This window comes from Scyliorhinus torazame, chromosome 13, assembly GCF_047496885.1.
Source record: "Scyliorhinus torazame isolate Kashiwa2021f chromosome 13, sScyTor2.1, whole genome shotgun sequence".
In the NCBI taxonomy this organism is placed as follows: domain Eukaryota; kingdom Metazoa; phylum Chordata; class Chondrichthyes; order Carcharhiniformes; family Scyliorhinidae; genus Scyliorhinus; species Scyliorhinus torazame.
In genome coordinates, this window is record NC_092719.1 from 21,234,365 (window position 1) to 21,254,639 (window position 20,275).

Here is a 20,275-nt window from a genome sequence, read left to right on the forward strand (position 1 = left end):
AGGAGGTTGTGAAATTCACTTCTGAGGTTAATGGTCGAGACAGACACTGTCAACATTCAAGATGAGATTCAATAGGCCAATTATGGAAAAAGGGTTGAAGGGACAAGGCAAATGGTTACATAAATGTTTATTTGGAGTATTTGTTTTGTGGAAGGCAAATGCCAGCATAGACTAGTGTAGCTGAATGGCCCATTTCATTTTTGACTTGTGACTTTTTAAATATCAAAGTACATTACACATTTTACGCACCGTGAACAACAAGGATAGTGTTACATTTTTTTGGCTAGGAGAGTGCAACAAAACTGATGTAATGAGCGTAATTGTGAAGGATAAATGAGTGATGCAATCAATGGGTTTTATAAACTGATAAGCCTACTGTTGATTTTCTGGGGAAAATAGCCAGTGCCTTTATTTACCCAGTGTCCAAATGGATTGATCACATTCTGCCATTCTTAATGAACTGTCAAATTTAAAAAAAAATTTTTTATAAAGTATTTTTATTTACGTTTTTAATATTTACAAAACAAAATAAAATAATCCAGCGCAAACCCCCCCACTCCCCTCCAGTTGACAGTAACTAGCTCCCCGAAATGCAGGATAAACAAACCCCATCTCTTGTGCAACCTCTCATTTGCCCCTCTTAGGACAAACTTCCTGCTTTAAATGCAGGAACGCCATTAGAGACCAAGCCACGCCGAGGCGCAGGGTGGAGAGGCTACCCCGACAGAACCCACCTACGAGCGATCAGCGAGGCGAAGGCTAAAACCATCTTCCCCCACTCCCGCCTGAAACTCCGGCAGGTCTGACTTCCAGAATATTTGGGGTTTTTTTTTTCCAATTAAGGGGCAATTTAGCATGGGCAATTCACCTGTCCTGCACATCGTTGGGTTATGGGGATGTGACCCACGCAGAAATGGGGAGAATCTGCAAACTCCACACGGACAGTAACCAGGGGCCGGGATCGAGCCCAGGTCACTGGCGCCGCGAGGCAGCATTGCCTGACACCCAGAATATAGCCCCCAGGGCACCAGGCTCCAAATCCACTTGCAAGATAGTGGACATAGAGCTGAAGAACGACCTCCAAAATTTCTCCAACTTTGGGCAGGACCAGGCATATGTACATGATTAACTGGTCCCTTCCCACACCACTGCACTGTCAATTCAAAACGCTGCTCTAGGTCAGCACGGTGGTGCAGTGGTTAGCACTGCTGTCTCAGTTCAATCCCAGTCCCAGATCACTGCTCGGGTGGAGTTTGCACATTCTCCCCAGTGCCTGTGTGAGTTTCACCTCCACAACCCAAAGATGTGCAGATTAGCCATCCTAAATTGCCCCTTAATTAGAAAAATAAAAACTCTGCTCTGTTCAAAGATAGGCTGAACAAAAAATAAAGCAAACAAAAACTTTTAAAAAAAATTTTTTTTAAAGTCTTTATGTTAGTGAGGAAAAAGTGAAAAGGTTTGATATAATTTTTTTAAAATAAATTTAGAGTACCCAATTAAGGGGCAATTTTAGATTGGCCAATTAACCTAACCTGCACATCTTTGGGTTGTGGTGGTGAAACCAAAGGAGACACGGGGAGAATGTGCAAACTCCACACGGACAGTGACCCAAAGCCGGGATTCGAACCAGAGTCCTCGGCGCTGTAGGCAGCAGTGCTAACCACTGTGCCACGTGCCGCCACGAAAAGTTGGATATCATATACATTTGACATGTTCTGACAAGGTTTTCATCTGTGGTGTTTATGTGGCAATCACATGAAAAATGTCTGAACACCATCAAGATAGGTTCACCGTAACTAAATTTCCTATCTAGTCTCCAAAAGATCATCTGCGGTTAACACCAGGGTCGAGATTTACCCTCAACAATTCCAAGGTACAAAGCAATGGAATAACAGATTATTAACAAGAGGCAAAATGAATTAACTAGTGAACACCACCCTGTTTAGGACAAAGGAGAGGAGGTTGCAAAGTTTTCGGAGATTGCCAAGTTTGTGTGTAAGCCCCCCCCCCAAAAATCAACTAATTTCATACTTAAATGCCTGGGTACCGTGGATCAATTTTCTTAGTTTATAAACCCCCAGCAACCTTCCAATCCTGAGGAATAACCTAACACAATGAATCTGGATTTTAACAAGGAACCCATTTGGATAATATATAGGACATAATTTTCCAAAGATCAACTTAAATGGTTGGAAAGCAGAGCTTTCCATGTTACTGATTACACACTCTGGATGGGCAATATCAATGCCAGAGTAACAAAGTCAGAAAAGTATGCCTATATCTTCCTCCCTGGGTATGGGGCATAAAGCCCAAATGCTGTAGTCCATCCAGGTTCCCGAGATCAACCTACATACACAACAGAGCGAAGATCAAATCCAGAGGGACCCTGGTTTGCATGGTTCAGCAACACTACATGGTGCAGTTAAGCACTGAAACATTAATGGAAAGTAATATTTGAACAGTGTTCAACCAAAACCTAAAATTGTAATTACTTTATTGGGGGGGGGGGGGAAAGAATGAGAATGAAAAGAACTACAGTGGAAAAACACCAGTCAGGATGAGTGTCTTTTTGTTTCTACAACAGCTCCTGGTTTTAACATTTCAACCCTGCAAACATCCTCAGGTCACTGGGAGGACCCTACTCATAGCCTTCTCTACTACTGTTAGCAAACTGGACAAATAGGGACCAGCAATGGAAATTCATAATGGTGCAGCAGATGACGCTGCTGTGAAGTTGGAAGGTGCAATATCTGTACTGTACCTAAGTTAGGAATCATCACCTCCAACACTGGATGCAAAGTGAAGCCTAAATTCCATTCACCAGCACTGGTATTCCTTAAAACTGTTCATTGTACAGTTCAGATATTTCACATTTAAGAGCACCAATGCCATATCTTATGAAACACTTAATTTGGGATTGGTCAGATCCCAAAGGATGGCAACATTCAAGCTAACCAGTCTGAGTTACTGTCTTGCTTTATCCACGCCTAAAAACAAAGTAACTTCCCAGGTTACAACCAACATATTCCCTGCTTATCCCAATACTTCATAGTTTGCCTTCTGAGTATTGGGTTGTTACTGCCTTGCCTTCCCCAGTTTGCATCAAAGGCAAGCCTTTTATGCCTTTTACAGGTTACAAGATCCTGGTTAAATACAAGATAAGGGAATAATTACTTTAAACAAGTTCAAATAATGTGCTTTCAGATATAGGATAGCAGTCACAAATGTAGTTGTTTCTACTGTCCTTGCCTTGTAGATTAATATGCACAGTTATGGCGGCATTCAACTTCTGATACACATTTGGCGGTCAAATCAAAGGATGGGTGGGAGGGCAAGAGAAAGAGCAACTAGAAGGTCTCACAATCTTGAGATTACATCTATAATTATCTAAATTGATATTACAAAATAAGGCAGAGGAGAAATTACTGCCTATTAGAAGAGTATAATTTATTGTGGAATGTTGTTATCCTTCACCTAAATTGCCACTTATTTTCTGACTACCTGGGCAGGCACTGTTTCGCAGGGTGGAGGGGTCAGTCACCAGGGGGCATAGGTTTAAGGTTCGGGGGGGGGGGGGGGCCAAAGTTTAGAGGCGATGTGCGAGGCAGGATTTTCACACAGAGGGTGGTGAGTGCCTGGAACTCGTTGCCTGGGGAGGTTGTGGAAGCAGATATATTACCAGCGTTCAAAAGGCATCTTGACAAACACATGAATAGGATGGGTATAGAGGGATACGGCACAAGGAAGTGCTGAGGGTTTTGGCAAAGGTTGGTATCATGACCGTAACAGGCTTGGGAGGGCCGAAGGGCCTGTTCCTGTGCTTTATTGTTCTTTGTACCTCAGCAATAACTTTATAAACCATAAACGTGTAGATAAAATAAAAGTAAATCAGTTGCTTTAAGGAGTGACTTTACTTGGTTTCAAGAGCCTTATAGTGTATTATGTATATAATTATACACCTAACAGTGAACTCTCCCTTCGCAATTATTTCTGATAGTTGTGTGTCTGGTCCTGTTACATGCATGATGCATGCAGTCTAGCAATTTAATAGTCACAACAGTTTTTTGTCTTGCATGTGCTGGTTGAGGTAATTAAATGTTGCAATGCTTTCTTACAACATACAGGATATTAAATAGACCAGTTTACGGAGGGTAAACGTTTTTTTTTTAAAAAATCAAATGTGTTTTTTCCTTTAAGTGACGTCAACAAATCCACCCTTCCACATAATACACAGCAAAACTGCATGAATTGCAATTGTCAACGGATTTTCTTTGAAACACAAGCTGTCAGGAATGTGCCATGGTTGGGCCTGGATGAGAAAATTAAAATGACAAAATGAGACAGTAGTTTAAATAATTTAAATAAACGGTGCCTTCTTGGGAACAAGACAGCTAGCAATGATTGGGACTAAAATAAGCTATTTGGCATTTCTTGATCCAGAATCAAACTCACCAGGACAATGATTTAGCATAAGAGATGGTAATTCCAGGGATATAGTTCATACAGAATAAGTGCTCATCATAATGATCAATCCCAACTCATTACTTTAGGATATACTCCAAATACATTAGGGCCTCCCACAACTGTGTCTAAAATTTTACCTATTGATATCATTAAGACTGGACAATAGTCAATGGGTCCCAATGACTTAGTGCACGTTTTCCCTGTTGAATACAACACTCCATGTAAAGTAGCTAACAGTCATAGCATTTAGGATAGAATTTCCTACTCTCTCACAGCCCATGAAGCTATTAAAAGGTGTGTTTTAGCATGGCAAGGAGCTATGCAAACTATTAGCAGGATTTGTCCCTTGGTCTGTGCGGAGTCAACTGATCAGTCAGGCAATGGTAGAAGTCCTACAATTGGCCTCATTTTGTAAAGATTGAGGAATTCTCTTTTAATTGCTATCCAGCAGCTTCTGCTGCAAAATGTGTCAATAACATCTGCTTTGACTGTGTAGCTCCTCTCTCCACATGGTGAGCAGCAACCTGACAACACTCACCATCTTAAATTCACAAATGGCAAATTGTCATGTAGGTGAGATAGTGGAAGGCTGCTGGTGCCCACTGGACTATAGTCCAGAATTGTTCAACTTCAGGGGGCAAAAATGAAAGGGAAGTACCCCAAACATTTGGATCTAGATTCACATTTAACCTGTTATTTAAAATGGGTTAAGGCTGTCACCAGAAAAAGCAAAAGTGTGTCATGCGGATGTATTGTCTTCTAATATTTCTGTCAGTAATTAACAGTTTTATTCACAACACCCTCTTGCCCCCAAAAAAGAACACAAGGGGAGGGGGTAGCATAGTGGTATTGTCACTGTACTAGTAATCCGGAGACCCAATGTAATGCTCGGAGGACCTGGGTTCGAATCCCATCATGTGGTGGAATTTGAATTCAATAATTCAAAAATCTGGAATTACAAATCTAATGATGACCATGAAACCACAGTTGATTGTTGCACAAACCCATCTGGTTCATTATTGCCCTTTATGATCAGAAGTCTACTGTCCTTACTGATCTGGTCTACATACAGGCCCACAGCAATGTGGTTGACTCTTAAATGCCTGAGAAGCCACTTAGTTCAAGGGCAATTAGGGATGGGCTATAAATACTGGCCCAGACAGTGATGCCCACATCCCATGAATGATTATTTTTTTTAAAAACATGTTAATTGTAACAGGGCACTATGTCAAGTTTGGTCATCTTCCCAGCTTCCTCTGCCTGTTCTTTTTGACATGAGATGCAATTGCCACAGGTGAGTATACACTGGGACAAGTGATCATTTTCCTCATACCTGTCACTACAAACAGCTTCATTTTTCCAAACTATTTCTACCATCTGCTTACCATTATTTTGATTAGACATACCCATCAGTTCTGGAGAGAAGAAGAAAAAGAAGCTGGTTAGTGGCTAGTTCCATCACGGAATATAGAACAATGGTGAGTTGTAGGCAGATTCGAAGCAAACCGCAAGCAATCACTTGGAAGTTAATGCAGTTCAGTGCAAGGCTGTGAATAGGTTCCAGTAATAATTTCAGTGTGATAAATCCTTAGTAATTCAAGAATAAAGCTGTTAATTGTGCAGGCAGGGGGTAGTTAAACCTAGACTTTGCTCTCAATAGTGTAACATTAATACAAAGCACAGATCTCTTTGGATTAATCCTTTGCACAGGCAACATGCATTGCTGAACATTTTTCAGATTCTTGCATTTATAACAGAATCGTTTATTTAGAGGATAAAATGGAAAAGGCCAAAGTCGTGGCAATTAGGAAAATTTTTTACAGCAATGCTGGGAATGATTTGTTCCAACCTGAAGTCATATTGCACAGTTCCACTGCAATCTGCAGCAGTACCAAAAAATCATGACTGTCATGGGTCAAAACAAGTAGCTATGGTGGTTAGAAGCAGAAGAAGCACTCTTGCCAGACTCATGAATATTTATATAGCTCCTGTAGTGTAAAAAAAAGTCTCCCAAAGTGCTTCACAAACAGAAAGCAAGAAATGGATACCTAGCCATGGAGAAAGCTCAAATTTTTGTCAAAAAGATGAATTGCCAGCAATTTTTTTCTTTTTTAAACAAAGGTGGAGAGAGAAGTGCTTGGAATAGCAAAAACTTTTAGATGAGGGCTGGGAGAGATGCAAGCGGCTGATCTGCAAAATAAATTATGTGGCACCCATCCATCAAAAAGAAGATAAGCAGGTTGAAGAGGGGCACAACATATTGGGTTTTGACTGGCTGTTCTCTCCATTTTGTCTCCGTATGCCCTTAGTCGTGCACCTGGATACCTCCCAGGGTTCTAATCCAACTTCCTTAGGATAGTATGACATTCATTCTCATGATGACTTTAGAATATAATTATATCAATAACTTCTAGTGAACCAATGAACCTGTAGATGCCTAGCCGTATCACCCCAGTTGCATCTTGTGCCTTACTGTTGAGTGACACTACAGAATAATCTGGATAGTGCTAACGACTGGCAGCTTGTGCATTTATTTTGATACTTTTGCTCTGCTTTTGAGGAGGTGTGAAATTGACCAATTCATATCCCAAGGACAAAATTACTGAATGAACTGGCAACCTATCAGGTCTCCAGCAATGTTGGTCCAAAAGACCAATATTTCCTTCACTCCACCAGTTCTGCAAAGGGACCCTTGAATGCCATGCAGCCAACTCCACCCCAGCAAAGTAGCTGAGAGCATAAAACTCAAACGGGGCAAGGCAACTGAACTTGCACTGCATCATGCCCAGCATGCTGTGCCTCCACTATATTTTCACCATCTGAAACTTACACAACAAACCCATTTTGAATCAAGTACGCAACTCTGTCACAGTTAATACTGGGATCAGTTTTTTTTTAAACTAACTACAGGTTAGATCAAGCAGCTTATAACTTTTTGCACTGCTGCCACTATAGATCTATTGAGTCACTGCGAACAAAACAAAATATACAGCATACAATTGAAATGTTCTTACGAAGTTTGTACACAAACAAACCTGTGTGTATATTTTTATGAATGGTACATCACCTTTACTGCAGCAGCAGAGGCAGGAAGAGGTTGCCCTATTGCTGGACGTAGTATTGGGAAACTCAATCTGGAGTACTGTGTGCTGTTCTAGTTACAGGAAAGTGATTATTGCCAAGAAGATAGATAGGTGAGCAATTAGGATTGACAAATGAGGAATGGGATTTGGGGAACTGAAATTGGGGATTTGATGAGTAACTGGAAGGTGATGTTGATCCATGAAGAAGGGATGATATCATTGGGATTGATGACTCTATCCTATCCTAAATGTTCTCATGTGCAGATATACAGGGGATCTTACTGAAGCCCTGGAAGCGCCTACCTGAGCTGTAGCTGTCCGTTGAGGATTGGGAGATTGATCGAGAAAGCGAACGACGTCCTATTTTTGTTGGACGTTTGTTGAACTCTTGCTTCTGGTCAGCAAACTGGATCTGCTATTCATAAGAAAAATGGAAAGGGTATTTACTGTAGATTGATTTCAAGAATCTGGGATTAGCATGTTTAGGATATCCATAAACAACTTAACTGGGTAGCACAGTGTATTGTCTCCACCAATGCACCATGCCATATGATGTGTGAATGGGAGATTCAGTAGGCACTTCCCAAACAAGGCAAGTTCACACCAATGTGGTTACCTTTGGATGGGGGTGGAGTGATAGGAGTAGGTTATGTGGTAGATTGCATCTCATTATAATGGAGTAATTTTTTTTATTTTTTATTAACAGGGCAGTGATCACCTCCTATTCTTTTATACCTACTCACAAGTTAAACCACTGACTTCCTTAACAGTGAATAAACAAGAAAACGCAGATGTTGTCAGTGATGGTGTTGAATCATGAGGAATCCATAAGTGACCAGGTCAAAACATACGTTTTTGTCTTTCAGAGTAACAACACAAATACTGAAATCTGTTCTTTTTTATATAAATGATTTTCAGATTTCAGCCATTTTATATGTTCCCTCTTATAAAGCAAAATACTGCGGATTCCCAAAATTTGTAATATAAACAAAGTTCTCCAGAAGTTCTGTTAATGAGGAACAGCTCTCTTAATACGAGGAATCCTCCCCACCCACACAACTCAGGATCAGCTTGTTAACTTTTTTGAAGAATGATTTGGGGAGAAAGATTGGGCGATGCTGGAATATAAACAGGAATTTCAGCAGGACCACCATTTTTATTATCTGAACTCACCCACCAGGGTCAGCGGCAACCTATCCCATCTTTTAAAGTCCCTTTTCATTCCCTCCACAACTCTTGGCAAATGCAACTTCTGAAGCTGGGTCCAATCCCAAGCCACATGGATCCCCCAATGTCAAAAGCTTGAGCTAACCAAGCGGAAAGGAAGCTCATTCAAACAACCCTCCTGTTCACCGGTGCTGACCAGGAATACCTCACTTTTTGTTGAGTTGAGCTTATAATCGGAGAAGGTGCCGAACTCACTTAGAATGTCCAGTATCTTACTGAGACAGGAGGTTGTCTGCATACAGAGAGACCCAATACTCTACCCCACTCAATACCACTCAATTCCCTAGAGTGCGCCATGCCATATGCCATCAGGGGCTGGTTTAGCACAGGGCTAAATAGCTAGCTTGTAAAGCAGACCAAGGCAAGCCAGCAGCGCGGGTTCAATTCCCGTACCAGCCTCCCCAAACAGGCGGCAGAATGTGGCGACGAGGGGCTTTTCACAGCAACTTCATTTGAAGCCTACTTGTGACAATAAGCGATTTTAATTTTCATTTCATATGATGTGTGAATGAGAGATTCAGTAGGCATTTCCCCAAACAAGGCAAGTTCACACCAAAAAGAAGAAGGAAAACTCCCTGGTCCTCAGTCTCTCAAAGCGCCACAGATCAATGCCCTTCCATAAACTGCATAAACCTCGAGAGCTCCCCAGCCATCGCCAATATCTTCCCTGATTCAGAACACGAGCGGACCAGCTCCGGGTCCAGGACTTTGTTGAAGTTAAGAGTCTGTGGTGTTAAGGGCAAGAGACTGGCATGGATAGAGGGTTGGCTGACTGGCAGAAAGCAGAGCGTGGGGATAAAGGGGGCTTTTTCAGGTTGGCAGCCAGTGCCTAAGTGGTGTGCCTCAGAGGTCGGTGTTGGGACCACAACTTTTCACAATATACATTAACTATCTGGAAGGAGGAATTGAGGGCACTGTTGCTAAGTTTGCAGATGATACAAAGATATGCAGAGGGACAGGTAGTATTGAGGAAGCAGCGGGGCTGTAGAAGGTCTTGCTAGGAGAATGGGCAAAGAAGTGGCAGATGGAATACAATGTGGAAAAGTGTGAGGTTATGCACTTTGGAAGGAGAAATGGAGGCATAGACTATTTTCTATATGGGAAAAGGCTTAGGAAATCAGAAGCACAAAGGGTCTTAGGAGTCCTAGTTCCAAGATTCTGTTAAGGTTAACGTGCAGGTTCAGTCAGCAGTTAGGAAGGCAAATGCAATGTGAGCATGTCAAGAAAGAATACAAGAGCAGGGATGTATTTCTGAGGCTGTATAAGGCTCTGGCCAGACCCCATTTGGAGTATTGTGAGCAGTTTTGGGCCCCGTATCTAAGGAAGGATGTGCTGGCCTTGGAAAGGGACCAGAGGAGGTTCACAAGAATGATTCCTGGAATGAAGAGCTGGTCGTATGAGGAGCGGTTGAGGACTCTGGGTCTGTACTCGTTGGAGGGGAAATCTTACTGAAACTTACAGGATACTCAGGCCAGAATAGCGTGGACATGGAGAGGATGTTTCCACTAGTATGAAAAACTAGAACCCGAGGCCACAGCATCAGACTGAAGGAACAATCCTTAAAACAGAGATTTAAAAAAAAAAAAATTTAGAGTGCCCAATTCATTTTTTCCAATTAAAAGGCACACCTTTGGGTTGTGGGATGAAACCCACGCAGACACGGGGAGAATGTGCAAACTCCATACAAACAGTGACCCAGGGCCGGGATCGAACCTGGGTCCTTGGCGCCGTGAGGCAGCAGTACTAACCACTGCACCACCGTGCCACCCCTGTTATCTTTATTCAATTGTAATACTGTTACATTTGATCCTAGCTTCTCCTTCTCAAACTGCAGGGTAAATTCTATCATATTGTGGTCACTGCCCCCTAAGGTTTCCTTCACCGTAGGTTCCCAAATCAAGTCTGCCGCATTACACATCACCAAAACCAGAAGTTCCTCCCCCGGAACATCACAGACCAGACCAAACAATCTGAAGCCTTTGATCCAAACACCGGAGGTAAGACTCTTTTATTGTGCCTCATTTCAGACTGCGACAGCCCACCCCCCATCTCCCACCGGCTAAAGAACCCTGCTTGCAGAGCCAGTTTTTAGATCTGAACTTTGGTTAGTGTATAGATTCTTTACTAAAAAAGGTGGATTCTAGCAACGGCCGTGCCGCCCCTTGTAATACTGTTACATCTGATTCTAGCTTCTCCTTCTCAAACTGCAGGGTAAATTCTATCATATTGTGGTCATTGCCCCCTCAGGGTTCCTTCACCTTTTGTTCCCAAATCAAGTCTGCCGCATTACACATCACCAAAACCAGAATTTCCAGTTCCCTAGTGGGCTCTGCCACAAGCTGCTCCAGAAAAACCATCTCATAGACATTCCTCAGCCCTGGCAGGTGGCAAAAGACTCGTCGTATTCGGCTGCCTCCAGTCCTTCTCAATGAACACGGAGGACACGACAACGCAAGGCTAGTGGTCAGGGTCTTTGACGGACCCCAGGCCTTGAAGACTGGATACAATTTGTTCCATCAAATTCGAAAGGCCAAGCCTTTGGTGCAGATATTCCTTCTCTAGCCGCATCTCCCCGAATCAACCAGGATGTTCGTCATAGCATGCAGCAGAATTTCCCAGGACTAAAGGGGAGTTCCCACCAAGGAAACTGCCCTATCGACCAACAGGATTCCCTTCTCCGCTTCATCAATTTTCTTTAGGATATCTCGCAGTTCATCAATATGAGCTCCAATAATCTGCCGGGGAGCTGAGACCGTCATCCACAATTTCACTCACAATGGCAGCCATCATCTCAATGCCAATGGCATTGCCGATGTATATGCCCACTTACCAGTGAAACAACCACTACAAACTGCCCGCCTCCATCAACCAAGGATTTTCTTGACTTAATTCAGCTTCCCACCGCCAAAATTTAACCAGGGCTTTTCTGGAACATAGCACAGATTATACATATTTGGATCAAATAATTATGGGTTGTGCATCAGGATTAAAGCCATGATGTAGAGATGCCGGCGTTGGACTGGGGTGAGCACAGTCCAACGCCGGCATTCACCTGAGGAAGGAGCAGCGCTCCGAAAGCTAGTGACATCGAAACAAACCTGTTGGACTTTAACCTGGTGTTGTAAGACTTCGTACTGTATCAGGATTAAAAACAAGGATTCAAAGATGAGTAGCGCCTGAGCTCGCAAAAACACAGCTGCTCCTGCGCTCACATCACGTGACCCCCACCCTCAGTTATTCCATTTTTAAAAGTTGCCTGTAGGTCTGTGGGTGCTTGGGTGCATTAAAAATAGGTTTTTACGACCCGAAAGAAAACTCAGGGTATGAAAAAACTGTCTTTTGCTGATCAACCAGGGGCCCATTTAGAAAAGCAGAAGCAGTTAGTTCAGCTGAGATAAGATCAGTGCAGTTGGAAGCAAGATTCCCTAGACACTGCCTGTACAGGCAGGACAAAACGCAGGGATAGAAACTAAAGATGAAACCTAGAACCCAGGGAGAAGGACAGGAGCAGGTTCCAAGAAGAGCGTCTGGTCAAAGTAACAAAGAACAGGAACCTGGGAAAAAGGTTCTGTTCAGTAAAGTTGTGAATGAGGAGCAGAGGGACTCAGAGTTAAAGTCATGGCTGCAAGCTGCAGACCTGGGGCCATCAGCTTGAAAGAAGCCAGAGATCCAAACTGATCAGAAAGTTGGCGACTTCTTACTACAGGCCTGTGAAGTTGTGGTGCTGTGTGTGTAAGGCAAAACTTCAACGCACTGGGTGATCCAGGGGAGAAACATTGGAAGGAAATGTTGAAACTGGAGGTGGATCTTTGGGGAAGACATCCAAGAGAAAATGTAATTTGAGAGAAGACTCCAATGCATTTCATTGAGAGTGGAGATTGGAAATCTTGGTATCGGAAAGTGGTGTGTCTAACCACCGGCTGTCTATTGGTTTACCTGAACCAACGACATTGGAGTATAAAATTGAATTTGTAACTTGGGTTATCCTTACAAACTATAAAGATATAGAAAAGGAGTAGTGAATTATGGTTTTTTTTTCTTGTTTAATAAATATTTTATTACTTTGTTAAAAGTTAATTAGCTGGCTCCTGTGACTGTCTGCCTTCCAAGTGTCTAAACAAAAAATAAAATTTAAGATCTACCCTGGGATCTAACTTGTCCAGTAGTAACATCAGCTGGGATAGTAACAACAGCACATCACAAGGAGAGGAGAGGGGAAAATCAGGAAATAATGCATTCAGGAGGAAGGTCAAAAATCAAAATGTTTTGGGAAGAGTCCTGCAAAACAGGAGATGATCAACAATCTGGGACAAGGCAGGTAGAGTTTATGGTGTGAGATGTGCAGCTGAAAACTGAATTCCCATATATATGGTGAAATGAGACCTTTGAGAGATCCAAAAGATCGATCTTGAAGCTAATCTGGTAGAGCACATGGAGTCAGTCAGTGAAGTTTGGTGATAATTTGGTGGTGGTCAGGAGGCTTTGTGAAGGTGACTACTCAGAGAGCACAGCCTTAGATTTGCCAGAATTTGCGGGGGGGGGGGGGGGGGCTTCAATTTGTCAACATTGCACTCTTAAAGGTTTAGAGACTTATATTGTTAGGCCAGCAAAGTTAACATTCCAAGATCGGAAGTTGGTCACTGCTAACTTTGATGACTGGTAAATTGCATCTGCCATTAGAGACACTCAGCAAAACAGTGAAAATATTACACACCTATTTAACCATATTGAAATTGCAAGTCCACGACTTCCGGTTGCGGCGATGCACCGCTAAGCTGCACGTTTCGGCAGCTCCCGTTCTAACGGACCTTTGGGCTCTTTTCGGGAGCCCCAACGGAAATTTTGTCAGACCAAGTGTGGGGTGGCAAAGGAAGGTGCCCCCCCGGGTATGTATGGAAAAGACCAGTGGCAGTGGCCAGATTGCGAAGGATCCTTTGGAGCAGCGGCAGAGAAGAGAAGGAAGAAGCAAGATGGCGGCGGATGGAGCCCAGACGACATGGGGCCCGGACCAGCAGGAATTCCTCCGACGGTGTGTGGAGGAAATAAAGAAGGAGGTGCTGCCACCGATGTTATTGGCAATCGATGGGCTGAAGGAAACACAAAAGGCCCAGGCGATAGGGCTCCGTGGAGTGAAGGCAAAGGCAGCCGAAAACGAGGATGAGATACAGGGCCTTGTGGTAAAAACGGAGATGCATGAGGCGCTACATAAGAGATGTATCGAAAGGCTGGAAGCCCTGGAGAACAGCTCGAGGAGGAAGAACCTCCGGATTCTAGGTCTCCCCGAAGGAACGGAGGGAGCTGACGTTGGGGCTTATGTGAGCACGATGCTCCATACGCTAATGGGAGCTGAGGCCCCCTCGGGCCCCCTGGAGGTGGAAGGGGCTCACTGGGTCCTTGTGAGAAGACCAAAGGCGGGAGAACTACCAAGGGCGATAGTGGTGAGATTTCACTGCTTCACAGACAGAGAGGCTGTTTTGAGCTGGGCCAAGAAGGTATGGAGTAGCAGGTGGGAGAATGCGGTGATACGAGTGTATCAGGACTGGAGCGTGGAGGTGGCAAGACGGAGGGCGAGCTTCAACCGGGCCAAGGCGGTGCTTCACAGGAAGAAAATAAAATTTTGGATGCTGCAGCCGGCGCGATTGTGGGTCACGCATCAGGGCAAGCACTACTACTTCGAAACGGCGGATGAGGCATGGACCTTCATCCAAGAAGAGAAACTGAACTAGAACTGAGAGACTGATGTTGGGGGGGAAAACAACGAGGTTGTTGTATAGAAGTATAAATTGGGGAATTGGAGGTTTATAGTATTGAAACGATAGACGGGGAATTTTTCTCCTCTAGATGGGGGGACACGGAGAAATGTGGGCGCCGGTGGAAAAAGGGACTGAGAGGGGGGGATGGGGAACGAGGGAGCTGCGCCATAGGGGGCGGGGCCGATAGGAAAGCGCGGGTTTTTCCCACGCTATGGAGATAATGGCGGGAAGATAGGCGCAGGAAGGAAGAGAGTTCCACACGCAGGGGAGTCAAAGAGAGAACGGGGGAAAGCCGGGGTCAGTTAGAGTTAGCTGACTTTCAGAAGCATCATGAGGGGAGTAACCATGCTAGGTGGGGATCTAGCCGGGGGGGGGGGGGGGGGGGGGGGGGGGAGAAACTAACTGGGTTGCTGCTGCCGAGAGCAAGGGGGAGCTGGCAAGAGAAGAGGTGGTTGGGACGGGAAGGCACCGCCTGGGGGATGGGTGGGTGCGCGGGACCCGGACGGGGGGCTGGCCTAGAATAGGGGATGGCTAGTCGGGGGGGGGGGGGGCAATCCGGCTGATCACGTGGAATGTGAGAGGCCTGAATAGGCCGATTAAGAGGGCCCGGGTGTTCGCACACTTAAAAAGACTGAAGGCGGATGTAGTCATGCTTCAGGAGACGCACCTGAAGGTGGCGGATCAGGTTAGGTTAAGGAAAGGATGGGTGGGACAGGTGTTCCACTCAGGGTTGGACGCAAAAAAATAGGGGAGTGGCGATATTGGTGGGGAAACAGGTGTTGATCGAGGCTAGGAATATAGTGGTGGATAACAGGGGTAGATACGTGATGGTGAGTGGTAGATTGCAGGGAAAGGAGGTCGTGCTGGTAAATGTATATGCCCCGAACTGGGATGACACGGGATTTATGAAGCGGATGCTAGGACGTATCCCGGACCTGGAGGTGGGAAGTCTGGTAATGGGGGACGGGACGGGGGACTTCAATACTGTGCTGGATCCAGGGCTAGACCGGTCTACTAGATCCAGGACCGGAAGAAGGCCGGCAGCGGCCAAGGTGCTTAGGGGGTTCATGGAGCAAATGGGGGGGGGTTTGGATCCGTGGAGATTTGCTAGGCCGTTGGCCAAAGAGTTCTCCTTTTTCTCCCATGTCCGCAAGGTATACTCCCGGATAGATTTATTTGTTCTGAGTAGGGCACTGATCTCGAAGGTGGCAGGAACGGAGTACTCGGCCATAGCCATTTCAGACCATGCCCTGCACTGGGTGGATCTGGAATTAGGAGAGGCGAGGGAGCAGCGCCCACTCTGGCGACTGGATGTGGGACTATTGGCAGATGAGGGGGTCTGTGGAAGGGTGCGGGGATGTATTGAGAGGTACCTGGAGGTCAATGACGATGGTGAGGTCCAGGTGGGGGTAGTATGGGAAGCGCTGAAGGCGGTGGTTAGGGGAGAGTTGATCTCCATTAGAGCTCACAAGGAGAAACAAGAGGGCAAGGAAAGGGAGAGATTAGTGGGGGAGATTTTGAGGGTGGATAAAAGATATGCGGAGGCCCCGGACGAAGGACTATATAGAGAGAGGCGAAGACTTCAGATGGAGTTTGACCTGCTGACCACAGGAAAGGCAGAGGCACAGTGGAGGAAGGCACAGGGGATGAGCTAGGAGTATGGGGAAAAGGCGAGCCGGCTGCTGGCCCACCAACTTCACAAGAGGATAGCGGCGAGGGAGATTGGGGGAGTTAGGGATGAAACGGGAACTACGGAGCGGAGAGCAGGGAAGGTAAATGAGGTGTTTAAAACCTTTTATGAGAGGCTATACAAGTCCCAACCCCCGGAGGGAAAAGAGGGAATGCAACAGTTTCTAGACCAACTAAGGTTCCCGAGGGTAGAGGAGCAGGAGGTGGCAGGTCTGGGGGCGCCAATTGAGGTGGATGAGGTGACTAAAGGACTGGGGAATATGCAAGCAGGGAAGGCCCCGGGACCAGACGGGTTCCCGGTAGAATTCTACAGGAAATATGTGGACTTGTTGGCCCCGCTGCTGGTAAGGACATTTAACGAGGCCAGAGAAGGGGGGATACTACCCCCGACAATGTCGGAGGCGACGATATCACTAATCCTGAAGCGGGATAAAGATCCGCTGCAATGCGGGTCATATAGGCCTATCTCACTCCTAAATGTAGACGCCAAGCTGCTGACAAATGTGCTGGCGACGAGGATAGAGGATTGCGTCCCGGGGGTGGTGCATGAAGACCAGGCAGGGTTTGTAAAGGGGAGACAACTGAATGTCAACGTTCAAAGGCTGCTGGGGGTGATAATGATGCCCCCAGCAGAGGGGGAGGCAGAGATAGTGGTGGCGGTGGATGCGGAGAAGGCATTCGATAGGGTGGAGTGGGAGTATTTATGGGAGGTGTTGAGGAGGTTTGGGTTCGGGGAGGGGTTTGTCAGTTGGGTCTGACTCCTATATGGGGCCCCAGTGGCAAGTGCAGTCACAAACCGGCAAAGATCGGAGTATTTTCGGCTACACAGGGGAACAAGGCAGGGGTGTCCCCTGTCCCCATTACTGTTCGCGTTGGCAATTTTTGTGTTACTTTGTTAGTTCACTATATTATTTAAATAATGTTATTTATCAGTTACTGTGCTATTTTTATGTTGATTTGTAAAGTGGAAAAATTCTGATTTAAAACTTTAATAAAATATATTAAATTAAAAAAAAAAGAAATTGCAAGTCCACCAGTTATTCAGAGTTCCAAATCTGTAGTATATTTCACTGTAAACCAGTGAAGAGGTTTGCCAAATCTCATAGTGCAGCGATAATTTTAACGTCAAAACACTCAGCACTCTGCTCTCACCTTGCAGAAAGCTAATTGTGCAGGCTTTTCATAATCTATTTCCCACTAAGATTGTGAGATGTACACATTTACTATTCAAACACTGTTGAACAATTTTTGCAGCATACAGAAAAAGCATGATGTATTAATCCTGATTTAAATGGATCTACATATACAAAGAAAATGAGAAACAGATCAGCCGTGATCGAATGGCGGAGCTAACTCAATGGGCCGAATGGCCCAATTCTGTTCCTATCTTATATAGACTGACATGACAGAACTGAAGGGGCACTGCACTGACAAGTCATCATTCTTTAACTGCGATGTTAAACCACATAAATAAGTTGACCCAAGTGGTGGAAGAAGGGGTCATACAAGGGGAATTTGCAAACTAAATCTGGAGGAATAAAAATGAATACATTAGTCTGTCCAAGCCCTGCAGCCAAACAAAACAGGGAACACGGACATTCAGGAGTGACTCCAGCCTGGTACAGTGGCATGGATACAAGACAATGTTCTGCCTGGTACAGACCCATCGAACAATGCATAAAAAAGTATTCTGCTGCTTTTCCTGTTTTGTATTATGTTCATGGAAAACCAGTATGGTCTTAGTCAGCGAAAGTAAAGATGAATTGTTGTTGACTAAAACTAAATTTAGGATAGAACATTTAAAACAGAATAAAACTGAAAAAAGCACTCGGACAGAGACATGTAACTAAGTATTTCCAGTACCATTAATCAGTCAACCAACTTTTGGAACAATCATTGAAACAGGTAGATAAATTAAATTTCAACACCGCTTTAATGGTTTGTACTTTTTTGTAACTGGTGTTTCAAGTCGAACAGTTAATATGTTTTGAAGTATACATTAAAGAAATCCTGATAATGCTATGACAAAAGTAAAAATAAATGTTCTGACCAAAATATTTTCCTGGACTAATAGAACATTTATGAGTTAAATATATTTTAAACTAAAGGTCTTGTTTACGCTATAAATATACCGAGACTAAAATTCCATATCCAGAAGTCTAAAACAACAATCAAAATAGACTCTGGGGACGAAAACAGCATTGTCGTAAATCACAAGTAATTAGAAAGCTCAGTAAAAAAAAAAACCTTTTCATGTACTAAGTTTGGATAGATACTGCTTTATCTCTGCATTGCACATCACAACACTGGACGTGATCAAAAAAGACGACACTAAAATAATTCCTCAACCCATCCAGGCAATTTTAGCCAAACGGTGTGGCTTCACGCTCCATACCTGCTTGGGAGTAGGGTTAGAGCAGGACGCATTGTTCTTCCCCTTGTTGGTTAACGTCTTGCAGCTGGACATTGTTGTGTATAAGGGGTGCTCGGTTACGTGTGCTCTGCTTACGAAAAATCAGTACATTGCATAAACTTGTGCTCCTGTCCTGTCCAGTCCTCATTCAGCCTCAATTGCACTTCTTAAACTTGCAAATGTTGTTTTTTGGACTTGGATTAGAACAGGGTTTTTTCCAGAAAGTGAACTCCCAGACCAATTAACAATGCTTATCACCAAAGAATTAATGAGGCAATTGTTTAGCTGTTAAATGGTTTCCATTCTAAACAACTAATGACATTGCCAACCAGCATCCATGAAATCTTAATTGGAGGCAAACCTGCAAGATGCTGATCATACCATAACTAGAAATTGTTGGTGTAACTTTATTCATTTTTTTTTTAAAATAAACATTTTATTGAGGTGTTTTTTGGCATTGTAACAGCAGCAATATAAACAATGTACCTAAAAATATTAACATAGTGCAAATACCACCTCTCTCCCCCACAGGTCCCACCATTAATTAACCCCCTAATCTACGCTAACCTAACCCCCTCTCCCTGCCTCCCCCCCCTTCTGCTGATGATTAATTCTCTGCGAAGAAGTCAATGAATGGTTGCCTCCTCTGGGAGAACCCTAACAGTGACCCTCTCATGGCAAACTTAATTTTCTCCAGGCAGAGAAAGCCAGCCATGTCCAGGTCTCCGAATTTTGGGGGGCTTGAGTCCCTCCATGCTAGTAATATCCGCCTCCGGGCTACCAGGGTTCGGGGGCCTAGAGTACCTCCATGCTAGTAATATCCGCCTCCGGGCTACCAGGGAAGTAAAGGCCAGAACGTCTGCCTCTTTCTCCTCCTGGATTCCCGGATCCTGCGACACCGCAAAAATCGCCACCTCTGGACCCAATGCCACCCTTGCATTTAATACCTTGGACATGATGTCAGCAAACACCTGCCAAAATCCCCTCAGCTTTGGACATGCCCAGAACATGTGGACATGGTTCGCTGGCCCTCCCGCACATTTTGCGCACCTGTCCTCCACCCCAAAGAATCTGCTCATCCGGGCCACTGTCATGTGAGCCACCCGGTGCACGACCTTGAATTGAACCAGGCCGAGCCTGGCACAAGTTGCGGTCGCGTTGACTCGACTCAACGTGTCCGCCCAAAGGCCCTCCTCTATCTCTCCCCCCCACTTTCGCTTCAGCTCCTTTGTCTGCGCATCCTCTGATCCCATAAGCTCCTTATAAATGTCAGAAACGCTCCCCTCACCTATCCATCCTCTAGAAACCACCTTATCCTGAATCCCCCTTAGCGGCAGGAGTGGGAAGGTTGGTTCCCGTCTACGCAGAAAGTCCCGCACCTGCAGATATCGAAATTCGTTCCCCCCCCCAATGCAAACTTCTCCTCCAGCGCGCTCCTACTCGGAAAGCTCCCCTCTGTAAACAAGTCCCCCATCCTCTCAATCCCCACTCTCCGCCATATTCGGAACCCCCCCGTCCATCCTCCCTTGGACAAACCGGTGCTTATCGCAAATTGGGGACGAGCCCGATGCTCCCACATGTCTCCTCCATTGCCCCCAGACTCTCAAGGCCGCCAGCACCACGGGGCTGGTGGAGTACCACGCCGG

The 20,275-nt window shown here is 44.9% G+C and overlaps 1 protein-coding gene across 8 annotated transcripts in view; it reads right to left on the reverse strand.

Annotated features, from left to right (window-relative positions):
- Window positions 1–20,275, reverse strand: part of ahcyl2b (adenosylhomocysteinase like 2b) — a 134,708-nt gene that overhangs the window by 66,474 nt on the left and 47,959 nt on the right. For 2 of the 8 annotated variants that reach the window (XM_072471156.1, XM_072471159.1), the window contains exons 2-3: window positions 7,851–7,962; window positions 5,850–5,879 (exon numbers count right to left, since the gene is read on the reverse strand). The exons of 1 other annotated variant lie outside the window; for it this stretch is intronic. In XM_072471156.1, the coding sequence (XP_072327257.1) occupies window positions 5,850–5,879; window positions 7,851–7,962 (142 nt within the window). The remainder of the gene's footprint in view (window positions 1–5,849; window positions 5,880–7,850; window positions 7,963–20,275) is intronic. 5 more of the 8 variants (XM_072471161.1, XM_072471163.1, XM_072471160.1 and 2 more) reach the window with 3 other exon arrangements.